General features: G+C 41.3%; 1 protein-coding gene across 1 annotated transcript in view; it reads right to left on the minus strand.

Annotated features, from left to right (window-relative positions):
- SERPING1 (serpin family G member 1) overlaps positions 1–20,727 on the minus strand; it is a 147,037-nt gene extending 126,310 nt beyond the window's left edge. Inside the window, exons 1-2 of the mRNA XM_075217204.1 lie at positions 20,606–20,727; positions 20,402–20,526 (exon numbers count right to left, since the gene is read on the minus strand). Of these exons, the coding sequence (XP_075073305.1) occupies positions 20,402–20,526; positions 20,606–20,642 (162 nt within the window). The 5' untranslated portion in view covers positions 20,643–20,727. The remainder of the gene's footprint in view (positions 1–20,401; positions 20,527–20,605) is intronic.
- Between the last annotated feature and the right edge of the window lie 2,262 nt (positions 20,728–22,989).

Genomic DNA, 22,989 nt, shown 5'->3' on the forward strand with positions numbered 1-22,989 from the left:
AACCCTGAACTTGTATGATTCGCACCAATAAATGTACCTGGACTGCGTAGAGGAGTGGGTCACCACAATATATATAATAAGAAAACCATCAACTGGTATGAATCGCACCGAATAATGTACCTGGACTGCGTAGAAGAGTGGGTTTCCACAATATAAATTAAAAACCCTGAACTTGTAGGATTCGCACCAATAAATGTACCTGGACTGAGTAGAGGCGTGGGTCACCACAATATATATTAAAAACCCTGAACTTGTAGGATTCGCACCAATAATGTACCTGGACTGCGTAGAGGAGTGGGTCACCACAATATATATTAAAAACCCTGAACTTGTATGATTCGCACCAATAAATGTATCTGGACTGCGTAGAGGAGTGGGTCACCACAATATATATAACAAGAAAACCATCAACTTGTATGATTCGCAGCAATAAATGTACCTGGACTGCGTAGAGGAGTGGGTCACCACAATATATATAATAAGAAAACCATCAACTTGTATGATTCGCACCAATAAATGTACCTGGACTGCGTAGAGGAGTGGGTCACCACAATATATATTAAAAACCCTGAACTTGTATGATTCGCACCAATAAATGTACCTGGACTGCGTAGAGGAGTGGGTCACCACAATATATATTAAAAACCCTGAACTTGTATGATTCGCACCAATAATGTACCTGGACTGCGTAGAGGAGTGGGTCACCACAATATATATAACAAGAAAACCATCAACTTGTATGATTCGCAGCAATAAATGTACCTGGACTGCGTAGAGGAGTGGGTCACCACAATATATATAATCAGAAAACCATCAACTTGTATGATTCGCACCAATAAATGTACCTGGACTGCGTAGAGGAGTGGGTCACCACAATATATATTAAAAACCCTGAACTTGTATGATTCGCACCAATAAATGTACCTGGACTGCGTAGAGGAGTGGGTCACCACAATATATATAATAAGAAAACCATCAACTGGTATGAATCGCACTGAATAATGTACCTGGACTGCGTAGAAGAGTGGGTTTCCACAATATAAATTAAAAACCCTGAACTTGTAGGATTCGCACCAATAAATGTACCTGGACTGAGTAGAGGCGTGGGTCACCACAATATATATTAAAAACCCTGAACTTGTAGGATTCGCACCAATAATGTACCTGGACTGCGTAGAGGAGTGGGTCACCACAATATAAATTAAAAACCCTGAACTTGTATGATTCGCACCAATAAATGTATCTGGACTGCGTAGAGGAGTGGGTCACCACAATATATATAACAAGAAAACCATCAACTTGTATGATTCGCAGCAATAAATGTACCTGGACTGCGTAGAGGAGTGGGTCACCACAATATATATAATAAGAAAACCATCAACTTGTATGATTCACACCAATAAATGTACCTGGAATGCGTAGAGGAGTGGGTCACCACAATATATATTAAAAACCCTGAACTTGTATGATTCGCACCAATAAATGTACCTGGACTGCGTAAAGGAGTGGGTCACCACAATATATATTAAAAACCCTGAACTTGTATGATTCGCAGCAATAAATGTATCTGGACTGCGTAGAGGAGTGGGTCACCACAATATATATAATAAGAAAACCATCAACTGGTATGAATCGCACCGAATAATGTACCTGGACTGCGTAGAAGAGTGGGTCTCCACAATATAAAATAAAAACCCTGAACTTGTAGGATTCGCACCAATAAATGTACCTGGACTGCGTAGAGGAGTGGGTCACCACAATATTATTAAAAAACCCTACACAGGTCTGAATTCCACCCAAAAAGTTTATGGACTACGTAGTGTAGTGTTCCCCACAATATTATTTAAAATTTTTGCAGCAACAGTCAACGTTGTTTAATATCTGATACACCTCTATCTGGACTGCATAGTGGAGTGGCCCCGGTACCCAATTTGGTACCGGGGCCACAATACCTCCTCCAAACATGGTACAGACCATTCGTCATTGAGATCTCATTAAGTATGTTAAAGACAGACAGGGTCGAAGTGTTATTGGTTGACTTTGTAAATAAAAAAACTGTCCCTGTTGCACATAGTCGTGCAATGAAGACTGACTTTTTCATTTAAAGGCACCATCTTTCAAGTGTAGTGTTTGTAAGTCTAAGTCATATTATACTTTTGGTAAAATTGGTTTATTTTGTTCCTCTTTATGGTAACTACTAATAGAATTAAAGTATTAAATAGAAGCGGCAGTTCCTCTTTATGGGAATTAGTAATAGAATTAAAGTATTAAATAGAATTAAAGTATTAAATAGAGTGGTATAGAGTTGTAGTGTGGTATAGATAGAGTGGTCCCCACAATATAATAATAAAACCCTCAACTGGTCTGAATTCCACCAAACAAGTATCTGGACTGCGTAGTGGGGTGGCCCCGGTACCCAATTTGATACCTGGGCCACAATAAAATAAATACACCCTCAACTGGTCTGAATTCCACCAAACAAGTATCTGGACTGCGTAGTGGGGTGGCCCCGGTACCCAATTTGATACCGGGTCCACAATAAAATAAATACACCCTCAACTGGTCTGAATTCCACCAAACAAGTATCTGGACTGCGTAGTGGGGTGGCCCCGGTACCCAATTTGATACCGGGGCCACAATACCTCCTCCAATTTCCAAGTGTAGTGTTTATAACATCTTAACACTACACTAATTCTAGCACGTCAAAACCTCTTGTTTTAAATAATGACAGGGCATTTAACTTTTGATTTAATTTATTGAATTTGTTGGCATTTTCTTTTACTTTTTGAACATGGCAAACGACTGTTGAATGGTCACATAATGCCAAAAAAAAAGTTGCAAGATGGAATTGTCCTTGGGCCCTCCCACCCACCCTTATGTTGTTGAAATAGGACATGCACACTTTAACAAACCAATCATTTCAGCGACAGGGCCTACCAAACAACTGTGGCTGAAATGATTGGTTTGTTTGGGCCCTCACACCAATAAAACAATTCATCTCTCCCTGTACAAACTAAACAGGCTCTACTGAGGAAAGATGTCGTCCTCATCCTCAACCTCTGATTCCTCTCCCCCTACAGTGTGTACTTCCTCCTCCTCACACATTATCAATTCGTCCCCGCTGGACTCCACAACCACAGTCCCTCTGTACTGTCTGAAGGGCAGTGCTGTACTTCATTGAGGAATTGATTATTCATTTTTATAAACATCATTTTTTCAACGTTGTGAGGAAGCAACCTCCTTCGCCGCTCACTGACCAGGTTCCCCGCTGCACTAAAAACTCTTTCCGAGTACACACTGGAGGGGGGACAACTCAGTTAAAAAATAGAGCCAGTTTGTACAGGGGCTTCCAAACTCCCTTTTGGAGTTCTACCACGTCACTACCTCTAGTTAATTAATTTAGATTGCAAGGCTTGTAAATATAAATACTTTGAAGATAAAAAAAGCAGGCTGCACAGACTGTGGAATTAGAAAGTGAAATTAAATGGACCACGTTACTTTGGTGGCTATCTATGCCCCCCCCCCCCCGCCCTACACTTGTAGTTGAATATAAATAAAGCAGCCTGCATAGACTGTAGAACTAGAAATTCAAATATACAAAGAAATGGACAAAGGCAGTTTGGTATCTGTCTGCATCAGATCCCCTCTCCACTAGGAGTAAAACAGAAAACTTTTCAGCCGTTATATAATCTAGAATATAAATAGAAATTGAGAAAGGCAATTTGGTATCTGTCTGCATCATAATCATCAACATCCTCCTCAGCGCCAGCTACATCAATATCCTCCTCCCAGTGTACAACATTCACACCTTCATTAGCCAAATCTGTAACTGGACTGTGGGTGATCCTTCCAGCATATGCAGAGGGCGTGCTGCAAATGCTGGATGGAGTCACCTGTTCCCATACAGTGATGGGAAGGTCAGGGTTCACAACCAACAACACCCTTGGACTCGCCTTGGGGATTTGTGATGTCATCTGTTTAGAAGGCAGAGTTCTTTGCTGTTTTGTTGTTGTTGCTGACAGCATAACTCTCTTAAATTTTTTGTAGGGGGGGAGGAGGGCTTAGATCCTTGGGTGAAGCTGGACCACTAGTCATGAACACGGGCCAGGGCCTAAGCCGTTCCTTGCCACTACGTGTCGTAAATGGCATATTGCCAACTTTACGTTTCTCCTCAGATGATTTTAAGTTTCTCTTTTTGCTATTTTTTGAGAACTTGGGCTTTTTAGATTTTACATGCCCTGTACTAGGAGATTGGGCATCGGGCTTGCCAGACGACGTTGATGGCATTTCATCGTCTATGTCATGACTAGTGGCAGCAGCTTCAGCATTAGGAGGAAGTGGGTCTTGATCTTTCCCTACTTTATCCTCCAAATTTTGGTTTTCCATTATATGTAGCACAAGAGAGCGTACCCCTAAGCCACACACACTCGGCAAAGCCTTTAAAAATTATATGTGGCACAGGAGAGTAGCACTGGACTTATACTGCTGAATCAGTGAACTTTGTAATAGCAGTACCACTGGACTTATACACTGCTGAATCAGTGAACTTTGTAATAGCAGTACCACTGGACTTTTACTGCTGAATGTGTGAACTTGGTAATATTGCAGTACCAATGGGCTTATATACTGCTGGATTGGCTTTGCAAATTTGGTTATAATTATTTTTTTTTTTAATTTTTAATTTTAATTTTTTTTATAACTTTTTTTTTATTTTTTAAAAACTTGGGAATAATGGGGAAATAACTATGCCCTTAGAAGCACAGAGCACAGGACACAGCACCACTGGACTGAACAGGACACAGCGCAGGACCCAGCAGCACTACTGAACTCAGCAGGACAGAGCACAGGACACAGCACCACTGGACTGATACTGCAGAATGTGTGAACTTTGTAATATTGCAGAACCACTGGACTTTTACTGCTGAATGTGTGAACTTGGTAATATTGCAGTACCAATGGGCTTATACTGCAGGATTGGTTGTGCAAATTTTGTTGTAATTAAAAAAAAATGTAATTATTTTTTTGTATTTTTTTTAAATAACTTTTTTTTATTTTTTTAAACACTTTGGAATATTGGGGAAATAACTATGCCCTTAGAAGCACAGAGCACAGGACACAGCACCACTGGACTGAACAGGACACAGCACAGGACCCAGCAGCACCACTGACCTCAGAAGGACAGAGCACAGGACACAGCACCACTGGACTGAACAGGACACAGCGCAGGACCCAGCAGCACTACTGAACTCAGCAGGACAGAGCACAGGACACAGCACCACTGGACTGATACTGCAGAATGTGTGAACTTTGTAATATTGCAGAACCACTGGACTTTTACTGCTGAATGTGTGAACTTGGTAATATTGCAGTACCAATGGGCTTATACTGCAGGATTGGTTGTACAAATTTTGTTGTAATTAAAAAAAAAAATGTAATTATTTTTTTGTATTTTTTTTAAATAACTTTTTTTTATTTTTTTAAACACTTTGGAATATTGGGGAAATAACTATGCCCTTAGAAGCACAGAGCACAGGACACAGCACCACTGGACTGAACAGGACACAGCACAGGACCCAGCAGCACCACTGACCTCAGAAGGACAGAGCACAGGACACAGCACCACTGGACTGAGCACAGCACAGCACAGCACAGCACAGAACTTAACTGAACAGCACAGAACTTAACTGAACAGCACGAGATATAGCAGGATAGAGGACCACCTAACACACCCTCCCTCTACCCTGATCAATGCCCGAGTAAAGATGGCGGCGACTAGCGGGGAATTTATAGGATCCGAGTATCGGGAGATCCGACAACGGGATTATGAGTCAGAGCCTCAGTTTCAGATTTGAATTTGGCGCCAATACCCGGATCTGTCTTGGATCCGACTCGGATCGGCAACGTTCGGGTGGGCTCGGATTTCATAAATCCGAGTGCGCTCATCTCTAGTTCAGAATAGACTGGAAATTAGTGGAAATGAATGTTATTGAGGTTAGTAATAGTGTAGGAGTGAAAAAAAAAAACAAAATATGGATTTTAGCACTTTTTATGCTTTTTTTTAAAAAAAAAATCAGAACCCAAAACCCAAAATCAGAACCAAAACCTTTCGTGGGGTGTTTTGGCAAAACAAATCAGAACCCAAAACCTCAAGCTAATCAGAACCCAAAACCCAAAACCCCAAAAGTGGCCGGTGCACACCCCTAGTTTCTACACATACAGCAGTCATTGATAAAGGTACCATAGGTGTACTGAAATGGCCATTGGGTATTTCTTATATCCTTAAATACCAACTTATAATATATTATACACTTTGTGAATACCCAGCTAAGTCATTAATATAATATTTTTTTCAAATGTTCGTATGAAGTTCCCAAATTTTCTGCTTTTATTCCTTCATTTGGGTCTCATGGACAGTCCAAAATATAAATCCACAAGTGAATATATCCATTTTAAACAAATTATCCCCATGTCGTTTTTAGACTCCTCAAAGGGGCATATTCAATTGTCCGCGGGATTGCCGAAGATCCTGCGGTCCGCGCAGGATTACCCAGGATTACCCGGGATTTACTCGCTGGATTTCAGCTCGCAGCTCAGGGAGCTGCGAGCTGAAATCCAGCGAGAGATTACCATATTAACGGTAATAGTTTTTCCGCGCTCGAACCCGCGGACAATTGAATACCCCCCATAGAGTCCTGTTGACAATAATATTCTTGGATAAAATTAAACTTCATGTCACTCACATGTTAGAAAAAGAATGAGCCTTCATATACAATCTTATTCTCTCAATCCACATATATCAGTAAGATTGCAGCTTTCTCCAACTGACATGGTTTGTAGTGTTCTTATTAAAAGGTTTGAAATCCCAGAGAGCCAAATGAGGAAAAAAATATCTATATCACATTATCCTTTATAAAAACACTGTATATTCCTTGCAATGTTGTCACTTACATTTATAACAAATGTATCCACATAAATGTACCCCCTTTGTGTTGCTGCAGTGACAATTTATGCCAGGGACGGCAGAGGTCTGCATTCCCCAGAATGTGTATGGTCGCAATTATTACGGGGTATGTCCGCGAGCTACTTCCAGGTCTTTCAAATGAAGAATTGTCAATTAAGCCAGCAAATAATTTAAGGAACCTCCATAAATGGGGGAGGAATCATAATATATATATATATATATATATATATATATATATATATATATATATATATATATATATATACAGTCAAGTCCATAAATATTGGGACATCGACGCAATTCTTATATATTGGGCTCTATCTATAAAAATGGGACTACCTCATAACCCTCGTTTAACCCTTGAGGAGATAATTTGCCCAATTTGTAGAGCCAGAACATCTCCCGTTGTGCTAATTTTTTCTGGATGTCCCCCCCTCTCGGGCCCAATACAACGTGTTCAATGGCCATAAATTTTACACATTTCGGAAAATCCAGAAAATGTTTAGACACAGTATGACTCGCTATTTTATTTTTTAGATTTCTTACATGTTCTTGAATCCGCAGTTTTAATAATCTTTTGGTTTTTCTCACATATCTCAGACCGCAAGTGCATTCCAAAAGGTAAAATGCTGATGATGAAACACAATTCATCAAATCTTTAATATTATAACTTTTACTATTGTCAAAGTTATAAAATACCTTACTAATGACACTTGTGTAGTTACATATACTACAGTTATTGCATTTAATACTATCTTTGGATTCCAAAAGATTAGATTAGTTTTCTTTTTTTTGAAGCACGCTTGGTGCTATTAGATCTTTTAAATTTTTTGCTTTTATAAAAATTAATTTCTGGTTTATCAGGTAATAAAGTACCCAATATAGGATCTCTTCTGAGTATATCCCAATGTTTTGAAAAGATAGATCTAATTTGATTTTCCCCACAGTCTCCAATCAGGAATCAACAACAACTATAAAAGGACTTTCTGGAGCCCTTACCTGTTGCCATTGCAATGTTGTATTTCACACGCCAACCTGGTTTCCAGCAGTTTACAGTCTTGCTTCAGCCTTGCTATTAATCCAGCTCTGACAGTGCAGTCTGCATTCTGGCTCCAGAATGATTCCAAAACTCAGGGGCGGGCTGGACCGGGGGGGGCAGGGGGGTACTGATTCCTGACTCTCTATGATGGATATTGGAATGTGTAAACGTTTGACACATGATGAGATTTTTAACAATTGACACAGTCAGCGCACTGATAGCCTGTGCGTGGCATGAGATATGGGTTTAATTGTGTAGTCTGTTTTGACCAACAGGTCACATAAATTTGAGCCTCTTTTATAAACAAAGTGTCATGGTTTGGTAACCTGGATTCTTAGGTCTGCCCCAACTTGGCGCTACTCCCAGCAGTGAGTGGAGTCTAACGGACGGATGGTATTCCCCAATGACCACCGCAAGGTGATTTGGATTTAGCAGCGTCTGCCTGCAGGTCGCGGCCCCTACCAGGAGTGTCAGGCTGGACCCTAGGGGAGTAATAAGATATGATGTTATATAGAGACACAATGGAGGCAGATGGAGTGTAAGCTCTTTGGTCAGCGGGCCAGTGGAGACTGATGGAGTATAAGCTCTTTGGCCAGTGGCACGATGGAGACAGGTGGAGTGTAAGCTCTTCAGCCAAATGGCAGTGTGAAGACAGATGCACGGTGAACAATTCAGCCAGCAGGATAACAGGGACTAGTGCGGCTTGGGCAGTACAGCCTGTAGTGTAGCAGCACAATGGAGACAGGTACAGCGTGAACAGTCCAGGCAGCAGAGTAACGAAGACAGGTGCAGCTTGAGCAATTCAGCCCGCAGTATAGCGGCACAATGAGGATAGGTGCAGCGTGAACAGTCCAGCCAGCAGGGTAACGGAGACAGGTGCAGCTTGAGCAGTACAGCCCATAGTGTAGCAGCACAGCGGAGACAGGTGCAGCGTGAACAGTCCAGCCAGCAAGATAATGGAGGCAGGTGCTGCTTGAGCCCATAGTACAGCAGCACAGCGGAGACAGGTGCAGCATGAACAGTCCAGCCAGCAAGGTAATGGAGGCAGGTGCAGCTTGAGCGGTTGAGCCCGTAGTACAGCAGCACAGCGGAGACAAGTGCAGTGTGAACAGAGTCTAATCAGGCAGGTAACTTGATCAACAGGCACTGAGGAGAAAGGGGAAATGCCTTTTCAAGTTTGGAGCCAAGCCAATGGAAAACATGCAGAGGACACAAAGGTTTAGAGTCTGCACATGCGCAGAACCAAAGTCAGGACGCCAGCAGCTGAAGTAAGAATCAATGAGGAACAGGTGAGCGTGTTGGTCTTCGGTTGTGGAAGCCGAATGAGCGCCGTTTGACAGTACCTTCTCCCTTTAAAGGTGGGCACCGCACACCTTGGGTTCGGCTTCAGTGGGAATCTCTTGTGAAAGTTCTTAAGAAGAATCGGAGTATGAGCATCCGCTGCGCGGATCCAGAAGCACTCCTTGGGACCGAAACCCTTCCAGTCTACTAGATACTTAAATCCTCCTTTACAGAATCTTGAATCCAAAATCTGCTTAATTTCGAACTCCTGATCCAGATGAACATTGGGCACCGTAGAGGAAGTACGGGTAGAGGAGAAGCGGTTGATGATCAGTGGTTTCAACAACGAGACATGAAAGGAATTAGAAATCCGAAGGGCGGCTGGTAGAGATAATTTAACACATGCTGGATTAATGACTTTGGAAATGGCATAGGGGCCAATAAATCGAGGAGCTAACTTCATACAAGGAGTTTTGAGGCGAATATTCTTTGTAGAAAGCCATACTTTATCACCAATCTTGAAAGCAGGTGTAGCCCGGCGTTTCCTATTAGCCGCAAACTTATAATGTTTAGAAGATTTCCTGAGACAATTCCTTATTTGATGCCAAATTGACACAGATCTGCACTGAAAGGTATTAACGGCAGGAACCTGCGTGGGAGGGAGGGAAGTAAACTTAGGAAAGGATGGATGGATGCCATAAACAATCGAAAAGGGCGATGCACAAGTTGATTCGTGAAGTGCGTTGTTATGTACAAATTCAGACCAAGGTAGAAGATATACCCAATCATCTTGATTAGCAGAGGAAAATATTCTGAGGAAGGTCTCCAAATTTTGATAAACGCGCCCAGTCTGTCCATTAGACTGAGGGTGATAGGAAGATGAAAAATTCAATTGGATGCCAAGAAGTTTACACAAGGCTCGCCAGAATTTAGACACAAACTGGACGCCATGATCCGTGACAATTTCAGCGGGGTAACCATGCAATCGAAAGATCGCCTTAATGAACTGCACAGCAAGGACTGAGGAGGAAGGAAGGCCAATGAGTGGAATAAAATGAGCCATCTTTGAAAACCGATCTACCACAACCCAGATGTTATGTTTCTTACTAGGGGGTGGGTCGGTAATAAAGTCCATGTTAGAAGTTTTCTCCGAAGATTAGCTGGAACAAAAGTCTTCCCAGGCAGTGGTGAACAGACAGTAGTCAAAGTAGATGTGAGTAGGCACTTGGGATCCAGAATAGGATGAGATGATGTTTCCTCCTTATTAGCATCAACACTGAAAGCCCGAGATAGGGCGTCAGCACGTTTGTTCTTCTCTCCAGGTTTACATGTGCTACGGATATCAAAACAAGAAAAGAAAAGAGACCATCTAGCTTGTCTAGGATTTAGACACTGCGCAGATTGCAAATACAGAAGATTTTTATGATCTTTAAAAATAGTGACGGGGTGTCTAGCTCCCTCCAACAGATAGCGCCACTCCTCCAGGGCTATTTTAATAGCAAGTAACTCTTTATCTCCAATAGCATAATTTTTCTCTGCCGGTAGAAATTTCCTGGAGAAAAAACGCACAGGGATGAAACTGATTAAGATGAGATTTTTTGAGAAAGAACAGCCCCTACTCCTACATTTGAGGCATCAATTTCAAGAAAAAACGGTTGAGAGGTGTTGGGTTGCTGAAGAATAGGTGCTGAAGAGAATGCTTTTCTTTAAGAAATTCAAAGGCTTTTAGGGCCTCCGGAGGCCAGGATTTAGGATTGGCGCCCTTCCGTGTAAGGGACACAATGGGTGCCACAATGGTAGAATACCCCTTAATAATGGCTCGCACTTTCGCCGGATCCATCTCCAGTCCCGTGCCAGAAACTATATAGCCAAGAAACGACATCTGTGGTTGTTCAAACAAACATTTTTCAAGTTTACAAAAAAGTTGATTCTTGCGGAGTCATGAGAGAACCTCTGCCACATGAAGATGATGTGACTGGATATTCTGAGAAAAAATCAAGATGTCATCTAGGTAGACTACAATACAGACATAGAGGAGGTCCCTAAAAATCTCATTAACAAAACTCTGAAACACCGTTGGGGTGTTACACAAACCAAAGGGCATCACCAGATATTCATAGTGGCCGTCACGGGTGTTAAAGGCCGTTGTCCATTCATCGTCTGCTTTGATTCTGATAAGATTATAGGCTCCTCTAAAGTCCAACTTGGTAAATATCTTGGCCCCCTTTATATGGTCAAAGAGTTCAGTAATGAGTGGAATGGGATATCGGTTCTTAATCGTTATAGCATTAAGGCCTCTGAAATCAATACACGGTCGGAGAGAACCGTCCTTCTTAATGAAAAAGAATCCGGCCCCGGCAGGAGAAGAAGGTCGATGAAACCACGTTGGAGATTCTCTTGAACATAGTCAGACATGGCTAGGGTCTCTGGCAACGATAAGGGGTACACACGGCCTTGAGGAGGAATTTGACCAGGTTGAAGGTCAATAGGGCAGTCCCAGGCTCGATGAGGAGGAAAGTGTTCAGAACTGGTTTTATCAAAAACATCCAAAAATGATGAATATTGCTTTCTAAGAAGATCATCCTTGACTTCTGACGAAATGCTAGTAGAGGCCAGATGGTGAACACGAGAAAGACAATTTTGAAAACAGTTTGGACTCCAGGATAAGACTTAGGAAGTAGACCAATCCATTTGAGACGAATGTTGTTGGAGCCAGGGCAGCCCCAAGATGACCGGACTGGTAGAGGACGGTAAAACATGGAAAGATATCATCTCTTTATGTAGTGCTCCTACTTGCAAAAGGATAGGCTTCGTGCTGATCTTGATAAGACCGTTGGAGATACGGGATCCATCAATAGCAGTAGCAGAAACAGGATGCTCTAGGGAAGATGTAGCCAAAGAACTTTGAGACACGAGGGAAAGAGAAATAAAGTTCCCATCAGCTCCTAAATCCAATAAGGCATAGAAATGGATGGGACCTGATGGGCCATACAATGTAATGGGGAAGGAACAGACCTTAGGTAAACTGGACTGAGGAGAGGATTTAATATTACCCAATCTGACCTCTCCGGAGCAAATTAGGCTTTGGCGTTTCCCGACTTCTTGGGGAAGTTGTTAAGCATATGACACGGATCGGCAAAATAAATACACAGTTTGTTCTTAAATCTTCGGTTGCGCTCCTCTGGACTCCAGCATGACTGTCCTAGTTGCATAGGTTCATCCTCAGAAGTTGAAGAACAGTAACTAGGTGTTGTCCTAGGCACAGAACGTTCCTGAGAGGCCAGAGCGTCCTTGATTTTATCGGATAGTCCTTGCCAAAAGGTCATTATTCCGCAACTCGGATGACAAAGTGCAAAAAGTGATGACGTATTGAGCCATGGATCATGACCCCTGGCATAGTCTAAGGATACTAGATGCAGCAGATGTAACACGACCAGGCTCATCAAAATGTTTTCAAAATGCAACTATAAAGGCAGCACTGTCAGAAAGGAGTGGATCATCCCGCTCCCAGAGGGGAGAAGCCCAGGCCAGGGCCTGACCAGAAAGCAAGGATATTAGATAAGCGACTTTAGCCTTTTGGGTAGGAAAATTCTGAGGTTGTAGTTCGAATTGAATCGAACACTGGTTGAGAAAACCTCTAAAATCTTGGGGTCCCCATCGAACTTAGAAGGAGAAGGAATCCAAAGAGTAGAGGTGGAGTTGGCGGGTATCTCGAGAACAGGAGGTTCGGGCTCTGGAATGACAGCAGGAGGTGTGGAAGCAGCAACTTGAATAGAATCCATTCTGGAAGAAAGTGTTTGCAAACACTGAAGGAGTTGTTGTCGGTTAAGTAAATGTTGAAGCATGTCTTTGGCAGAAGGCTCTCCAGTAGAATCCATCATAGCCTGTTGATACTGTCACTGTTTGGTAACCTGGATTCTTGGGTCTGCCCAGCAGGGCGCGGAGTCTAACGGACGGATGGTATTCACCAGTGACCACCGCAAGGTGATTTGGACTTAGCGGCGTCCGCCCGCAGACCGCAGCACCTACCAGGAGTGTCAGGTGAGACTCTAGGGGAGTAAGAAGATATGATGTTATAGAGAGACACAATGGAGGCAGATGGAGTGCAAGCTCTTTGGTCAGCGGGCCAGTGGAGACTGATGGAGTGTAAGCTCTTTGGCCAGCGGCACGATGGAGACAGGTGGAGCGTAAACTCTTCAGCCAAATGGCAGTGTGAAGACAGATGCAGGGTGAACAATTCAGCCAGCAGGATAACAGGAACTAGTGCGGCTTGGGCAGTACAGCCTGTAGTACAGCAGCACAGCAGAGACAAGTGCAGCGTGAACAGTCCAGCCAGCAAGGTAACGAGGACAAGGAGGCACTGAGGATCCAAGGTGAACGCTCAGGAGACAAGACAAAGTCTAATCAGGCAGGTAACTTGATCAACAGGCACTGAGGAAAAATGCCTTTTCAAGTTTGGAGCCAAGCTGATAGCCAATGGAAAACATGCAGAGGATACAAAGGTTTAGAAGTCTGCGCATGTGCAAAACCAAAGCCAGGACGCCAGCAGCTGAAGTAAAAATCAATGAGGAACAGGTGAGCGTGTCGGTCTTCGGTTGTGAGCAGAATGAGCGCCGTGTGACTCAAAGCATGCAGCCTAAGTCAGTGGTGCAGTGTTTGGGCGCCATTTAGGGGTCTCCAGCCAAAAAATTTTTAAACATGAAGGTGCTTTCATTCACAGCAGACCACAAATTGAAAATAATAAACACCTAGCCCCCATTCAGGACACTGCCTTACTTCATCAACACTTTCTAACACATATGCAACTAATCTGCTGAGAACTCTAGTCTCTCGGTTCCTGGTCTCTACTGGAACTCTGCTGTCTCAGACATACGTAGACCTCACTTGACCCTTTTCTGAGCTCTCCAAGCTGCATTTCATTTCTCATATGCAAAATTAACAGCTGTTTATCTTTGTGATTGGAATTTCTCAAATTCTCATTACAATTCTTTTCACATTAGGAAGTTTCTCCATGATGACTGTGAGGCTCCTTGGTGGCGAGGTAACACAGTGACCCAGAGGTTAGCACATCTGCCTCACAGTGCTGGGTTCATGAGTTTGATTCTCAAATACGGCCTTATCTGTGTAGAGTTTGTATGTTCTCCCCGTGTTTCCATCGGTTTGTCCGGGTGCTCCTGCTTCCTCACCCACTGCAAGAACATACTAGTTGGTTATTTGGCTGCTGACAAAATTAACCCTAGCCCGTGTGTGTGTTAGGGAATTTAGACTGTGAGCTACATTGGGGCAGGGACTGATGTGAGTGGCAAATATTTTCTGTACAGCACTATGTAAATAAATGATGATGATGAAGCCGTGTTTCTTAAGCATGCGATATGTGACTGCTCGGCCTTCTCTCATGGCATCTTGCCAAACCAATTTTATTACCGGTGCTTCATATTTATATAACTTTTTTATCTTTCTTGCAGATTTCTCCATCATTCTCTTGTGCAGACTCTCTCTCTTTTACCCACTCAGCATGAGTCTGCAATAAGTGATGCATTTCTCTTTTTTTTTCAAAGCACTCTTGAGGGGAAAATTTAATTGGACGCGTTACTGACTAAAGTAACGCAGCCTGTGCACTATTACCGTTACTACAGTAATAGTGCGCATAAGTACCGTGAGCAGGAGTCTGCATTACATTTACCATATTAATGGCAATATGTTTAACACAGCGATGTTCTGGGGGGAATTAAATTCCCCCCTTGGGGTGTGTGAGTTAATTGAAAAAGAGTGTATTTTTTTCAATATCAGGGTTTGATATGCTACTTTCTCTGATGTGCGCTTTATTTTGCTTTAGCCTTTCTTTAAACATGCTCTAATTTATTCTACTTCTTGCAGACTTACAATAAGTTTTTGATTCAACACCACAACTTATTGCTCTTTTTTTGGTGCAATCAGAATACTTTCACACAGGTTTTTAGGGCAGGCTCTTTCTCTTGTTAGGACTGCAAAACACTCCTCTAAGAGCCTTTATTACAAACATACTTCAAGACATTATTTTTATTCAATCTTTCTCATGTTTTCCTCTTGACCACATGAGTTTTCTTTCTTTCCTTTTTTTTTTTTTTAAGGAAAACAGGTAATTCTGTAGTATTTTAATAATTTCTGAACACATGTATTTTATAACACTGCTATTTTAAATCACATAATTATTTCTTCCAGCAATTGATTTTTCTCCAAATACCACAAAGTGTTTCATGTGGAACTTGGTTTATATGATCATACTCTTCTGTTGTCAAATTGTCCACTCCAGGCAGACCAAGCACCCCACTTATACACTGACCACAATATTTTTAAATTCATTTTCTTTTTGTGCTTTAAATGTCTTTCTCTGAAGCAACACTTCATAATTCAGCACATTGTAAAGGGTTATTCTCCATCATAACACAGAAGTGCTCCATAAATGTTAAATGTTCATGCATCATATTTACTTTATTTCCAGACTGCAGACGCCAGTCCTAGTATAGCAAACATTAATCTTCTGCTTTTACTTGCCTAATGTTTCTATCTGAACTAAATACAATATCCATAAGCAAAAACTGCACATCATGTGTCACAGTAACTGTGTTTTTAGTTCTATTTACTTGGTAATAGCAACCAGTGTTTTCAGGTCCTGAAGCAGAAAAACATTCCTATAGCATTCTGCTCTCACATCATACTTAATGGAAGGGAAAGTGTTCTTGGAATGTTGAGCTGTTAAAGACTTGCTCCAAACGTACCACCAATTGAAGTCAACATATAAAGAGAAGTAATTTCACGACTCCCTTCACAGAGGGAACTGTTTATTTATAGAGCTGCATTCTATGAAAAGGAATTCTGAATAGGTACTAGAAGAACACATAGGGCCTGATTTTTTTAAGAAAAGTAAAGCAAAAATAGGAGTAACTTTGCACCTGGGCAAAACCATCTTACATTGGAGGGGAGGTAAATTTAAAATATAGTGACAGATTTATATTTGGAGAAGGACATGTCCTAGATAAACTTTAAATTTCAGTGTAAAAATAAAGATAGGAAGTATTTGTGTACTACATGAAAACACAGCCAGTATTTAATTTATGTGCAAAATAATAAACTAATTTGCATCCCTTGCATTGTAACAATATTTTACCAGGAGCAAACGTTCTCCCTTTTTTTGCTTTACTTTCCTAATTGAATAAGCGTCATTATGTCCACAGCTCTGGGGTCTGGATGCTGTTTTCCCCGTGCTCTTGTCTTAATTGAACGAGCAGAAGGGATTGTGTAGAGTGAGTAGGAAAAAAAATCGAAGGTGCTAAGAGGCAGAGAAAGTAAGACACAATACAGGAGATAAAGAGAAGGGAACAAAGACAAAAACAATTATAAAGTAGAAAACATAGAGCAGTTTAGAGGGAAGCAGTGAGAGAAAGAACACACTCAACAGGCAGAAAAAAGTAAGATAAAATAAGGACAGCTGTATAGCACAAAAAGCGTATAGAGAGACAGTTGCAGAGAAAGAGAGAGAGGAAGAGTTTTAAGCAAAAAAGCAACTTAAGAAAGTTGTCTGTAAAATGAAAAACTTTATTTTGTCTCCCAACTTCAGTACTGGAGGTTTCTACCCTGCCACTTCAACCTAGTTAATGAAAGTACATTCATGTATGTGCTGAATTCTTGGTAACAAGAACACTGTGTTTGCGGAAAATAAGTTGTGCTCATGATTGGTGTGTGAAATGATGGTGCCACCTTGTGAACACCAAAATAAATAGAAAACATTGAATTTAGTGGATGAAAAGAAAAGACCATATAGTCTGCTTTTTTTGTGTGTGTATGATGGAATGGGCTTTTTTGCCGCGCACAATCGTCCACCATGCTCTATGTGGGTTCACTAAATATCAGCTTGTTGTCATTAATCACTCCTAAAGGTGCTGCTTGGTAAAACCAGTCACTAACTGTGTGCAAATGTCAACCAAAATTATTATTATGATTTATTTATAAGGCACCACAAGGGTTCTGCAGCGTCGGTCATAGGGGGTAAATGAAACGCTTATACTTCCAGGTAGTGTGTACCTGTTGTAGTATCTGTTTAAATCAGGGGCAGGCTGGACTGGGGGACAGGGGGGCATATGCCATTCCCATAGTGGGCTACCTTGTGCTCGGTCACTGGGCCACCTGCATTATTTTCCTTAAAGATAGGCTGCTAAAATTTGACAGCAGTTCCCTGAACAGAGCACTAAGACAGAAGGCAGGGCTCAATGAGGACAGTCGATGAATGGATCAGAGTCAGTTAGTTAATCTGACAGGAAGTCAGTAGAACAGCCTTCTCACCAGAACAAAGCCGGATCTTAATGTAGATGGAGTTTATTGCTCATCTAGTTATTATGTGAGCTGTTTTGTTACACACACAACTTGAAGGTTACACACTAGCTTGGGCTATTAACCAGTTTTATATAGAGCCAAGTGCAATTTACATTCCTGCCATAAATTCAAATAGGTAATTGAATGACTGGACCAATCATATGGGGTGATATTAGCAGGGTGGCCAAACTGGAAAATGATGTAGACTGCACTGAGTCTGCCAATTAAGGCTATAATTAACTTGGCCAATAGGCATGGACTTTATTCAGTAGTACAGCTCTTCTAGCCAGGGATAAGGACAGAGCTCCCTACGCTAATAATTGGTATCATGGTGTAGCCTTGAACATACAAAATAACTGGATAGGGCAGAAAAACTGATGCATCAGTTTTAGAGTATGAAATGTAACATGCTGTCATGGGAAACCTGGAAGACATAGGAGCCCAAAGTTAAAGTGAGTACAGAATTGGTTACCTTTCACCCTTAGATACTCACCATGTTTCCATGTTGTACTCTAGAAAGGTCCTGAGGAAAGATTGTGGTTCAAATCTGAAAATTATTATGCCCCCAGGTTATTGAGTGCTTTCCCCAAACAATGCCCATGCAGATTTCATGCTGTAGGTCGTTAGGAGGTAGGGTGGTGGTTAATTTTATACAACAGACTTGCTTCTCTTACTCACCATGTGTTAGATCTGCTCATATTTTTGTGAACGCAGGTTGTCATGTTTCTTTGTATCTACACACAAGGTTCTTTTTCCACTCTCTAGCACAAACTCTGATCACAGTGACAGGAAGCAAATGCAGAGACCTAACCTGCTAGGCAAGCCTCTTAACCATAGAAATCAGTAGAGGAATGAAATAACATTGCTGACTCACATTCACCTCAGTCATCCTCTACCTGTTTAGGTTTTTTTTTAATCTCGGAAGTATGGTTTGCTAACTACCTAATTAGAGGTCCTGTTCCATGGTTTCTGGTGCGATGCTAGTGCTTGACTCAGTGCTTGAAGTGGGCTGCTATATGGTAGTATGCCATAACGCCCCTTCTCCTACTGCCACATCTATATTTTCACTTCTAAACAGAATTATATCAAGCATGGGCGCTGATGTATTTCCAAGGAGCTGCCTAAGATACACAAAAGAAGCCACCTGCTTCTCAAATAGAAACATATACATAGACAAAAAGTATAGCTCATGGCGCTAGATGGATCACATATACATGAATGCCAGCATCACGAAAATGGATCACTGTAACACATAGAGAAATACATAGAGCAATATTGTCCCAACAGAGTGATAAAAGATCTCTAAAGTGGCCCTGGGGACTTTATCCCTCTTCCAAGTGTGTCTTAGGTGGCCAGATGATAAATATAGCCACGTGAGGGGGTCCCCGCAGGGAATAGGCTAACAAGATGAATTCTTGAAACACAGCACATCTAATCACATCTGATGGTAAAGGCGATATCTTCCTCCACAAAACACTCCAACGGTGAAAACATAATCACAAAGATAAAAAAATTCGTAGCATGATATCATTTATTAAAATATATAAAATATAAAAACAAAGGTTGATGTGCTTCTAGGAGTGTACCACAACAGAAGATTCAAACAGCATTTAGGGTGAGAGGAAAAGTTGGTTTATCCGATTCCAGTAAACTCTCAAACAGCTAGAATGGATCCCCAGATAGTCCTAAGAAGACGCCTCTCCGTTCAACCAACGCGTTTCGGATCAGAGGGATTCTATTATATTTTCACTTCAACCACTGGTTTGACTAAAGCTAACAATGAGGCCTTCTCTACTGCCTAATTTATCTCACTACCTGACCTAACCTTGTCTATTCTTTTAACTATGATTACACTCTCTTATTTTGCTATGGAGATCTGCAGGAAATCTTTTCTGACTTATATGCAATCCAGAATTTCTTAGTCCCAGAGCCACTCACAAACCAGCCCTCCAATGGGATCAGGTACTCTGCTTGCGGTACATCCATGAGTGGCTAGCAAAAGCCAGGGGATGTGACAGTAGGCCCCACGTTTTAGTGATCCAATAAACTTGTGGGATACATGACTTTATCAATGATAACTGGAAACAATAACCAAACATGTATATATTAAAGATTATTGTGTATTTGGATTGGAAACAGTTGGTACTAAATCACTTACTGGTTTCTAATATATACATTTAAAAAACAAAACAAAAAACTAGTGCATCATGAAATCCCATTCCAACAACAATGACCACCTTTTCCCATCTATATTTTCTACTTGTAAATTTATTTATTCTACTGTGATGTAGGAAGTATTTGTTTCTATGTACATCAGTTCTCTTGTCTGCAAGTACTGAAGTACACAGGAGGGGAGCCACTCAAAGCAATGACAACAGCACATACTTGCCTACATAATAACATAATTTCAGCAAACAACTTTTTCCAGCATAAATTAAATTCTAAAACAAGAGGATAGTGTCTAAAACTGGTGGGTAGAAAGTTTGGGAATAATATAAGAAAATATAATTTTACTGAAAGTATAGATAATGCTAAAAACAAAGTTTGAGCAGATGTAGTTGAAAGCACAGTGGTAAAAGAATTTAAACATTATTAAGATAAATAATTTTTTCATGACAATGAGCCATTAATATAAAAGGAGGATGAGACATATTCTATGTTTTACCTTTTGTACCTCGATAGACATTTAGAAATGTAGCTTTATTCTCCCTTTCATTAAAGATCAAATACAATTTCTATATATGTTAATAAATATATTGAATAGTTCTGACCTTTGCTGTTTGCACTGTGCTGAGATCAGTCTCGGCTTGGGCTGAATGGGGCGTAGGGATTGCAGTTGCAAGAAGAAAAGTGACACCGATGAAAAGATGCATTGTAGAGGTAAAACAATAAATCTCTGAAAAAGAGAAAATGTATTAATTTCAGTACAGTTCTCATTAGATTGACAACAGTGTATTAATGTATCTGAGTTTTACCTCTGTTAATGTGGGTTGAAGTAAGCTTTATGATCATCAGCAGGCCTATGTATATAGTCTTGTGTGTACCTCTTCACTCTGTGTGTTATCTCTTAAAAACAGTGTACATATCATCCCAAATCAGTGATACAAGCTTATATTTACAGAGTTTCATTGGCTGGGATATAGAGATTAATAGTTAAATATTCTCTCAAATTCCTGTAAATTCACTGACTACTGAATAGTTCCTCCCCCGGTGTTCCAAAACCACAAACTTTGTTTTGATTCTTTTAGTTTCATCTTAGGTTCATTGTAAAGCAACTTTGTAACACTTTGTGCCTTGTTTATTACTGAACAGAGAGAGTTTAACTAAATCCTTCTAAGTCCATTTTTAAAGGTTCTTTCTGTATGCAGGGAGAAGTATAAGCACTTATTATTTAAAAATTTTCCATAAATGTATAAATCCCAGCTGTCCTATTTTTGAGCCAACATTCCTCTTTCTGGATTGTTGCTCTTTTGAGTCTGATTATTTAAATCATGATTAAACTCCACTTGCACTGAATGTGCCTGTTTGTCTTTATTTAGAATAGCATACACCCTATTTATTATTATAATAAACCATGCTTTATAATAATTAGTGTACGTGAACTACTTAACTTTCAGTTTATATGGGGTTATACAAACCATTTTCAGGTTCATTTGCAGTCAGCCTGATTTGATTTCTGGCAGAGTCCAGGAAATACAAGAGTTCTGTATTGAGATGTTTATGGAGCTTGAGCAGGGCCGGATTAACCCGAGGTCTAACTGGGCTATAGCCCAGTGGCCTCGGGCATCCAGGGGGCCCTTCAAAGTTCTCAGCAGCATTATTGATCAGTCCGGGGGCGGGGGCGCCCCCAGCCTGATCAATGCTGCTGAGCACTGTCACTGTAGTCCTCCGTCCCTGGCGCTCAGTAATCTGCTTACTGAGGAGATCTCGCGAGTGAACTCTCGCGAGATCTCCTCAGTAAGGAGCTTACAGCGCGCCGGGGACGGAGGACTACAGTGACAGGTAAGCGCTTGGGGGGGAGCGGGTGGCTCACATTGGGGACCTCACTGTGAAATGGAGGCGCCCTTAGCCCAGGGGCCTCCATTCCCTTAATCCGGCCCTGAGCTTGAGTGAATGTATTTAGTAGAACCTATGAATTTATAACTGAAAGACTAAAACAGTTTGATATATATGCACTTTAGTGAATATTTCATTGGGATGTTTGTTGATAATTAGTCATTGCATTACTTTGTAAATAGTCTGGTTAAGCACAATAATTAAAGTGATCTCAGCATTTTTTATTTTTCTTAACATTGCTTGTAAAGCAACATAAAATGGCTGCTTGCTTTGGAGTTGAACCTCAATAACAAAACACATTTTCAGATATTTGCTGTGTCACTTTTTCCAGTTAAAATTAATAACATTATTCTGCTAGCCCTCCGGGAGACTAAGGCCCAATTAGATCTTCTTCTCTCCAAGCAGGTAGCCAAATGCCTTAAATGGCTCCGACAATCCTTCTAAGAAAAGGGGGATACGGCGGATAAATTTCTCGCTGCACGGCTTCGTTCAGAAAGGACCCACAAAAATATTATATCGATTTGTGATTCTAATAACCAGCTCCTCCATGACCCTGCTGCAATCAGAGAGGCTTTCCAGAAATATTACTCCGCCCTTTATAATGTTCCATCTCCCCCTGTCTCTATCCCACGCCTCGTTGATATCAGACTTCCTTGCTAAATCTAAACTTCCTAAATTGTCCCCACAGGCCCTCTAATTCCTCAACGAGGAAATTACATTAGATGAAATTCAGCTTACTATTAAATCACAAAAAAATGGAAAATCCCCAGACCCAGATGGATTTACAGCAGCTTATTATAAAAAAATTTCGAGTGTGCTTGCCCCCCACCTGCTTTCCCTGTACAATGGTGTCCTTCAAGGAACCCCCTTCCCACCCGAAATGCTCAAAGCTAGAATTGTTGTGATCCCAAAAGATGGAAAGGATCCACTTCATTGTACCAGCTACAGACCCATCTCCCTTCTCAACCTGGATCTAAAGATTTTCACTAAGATTCTGGCAATTCCTCCCCTCGTTGATCCACTACGACCAGGTGGGATTTATTCCGGGGCGCCAGGCGAGGGACAACACCAGAAGGGCCATTGGTATTATAGACATTGCAAACACCAGGAGATCTCCCACTATAATCCTCTCTCTGGATGCTGAAAAAGCGTTCGATAGGATCTCTTGGGGCTTTATGAAGGTGGCTCTTGAGGCCATTGGCCTCTCAAATCCGTTATAATTCTAATATTTATGGTGTTCAGGTGGGGGACATCTACTCTAAAATTTCACGTTTTGCGGACGATGTCCTGCTTTCACTTTCCC

This window comes from Mixophyes fleayi, chromosome 6 (genome assembly GCF_038048845.1).
Source record: "Mixophyes fleayi isolate aMixFle1 chromosome 6, aMixFle1.hap1, whole genome shotgun sequence".
Lineage (NCBI taxonomy): Eukaryota > Metazoa > Chordata > Amphibia > Anura > Limnodynastidae > Mixophyes > Mixophyes fleayi.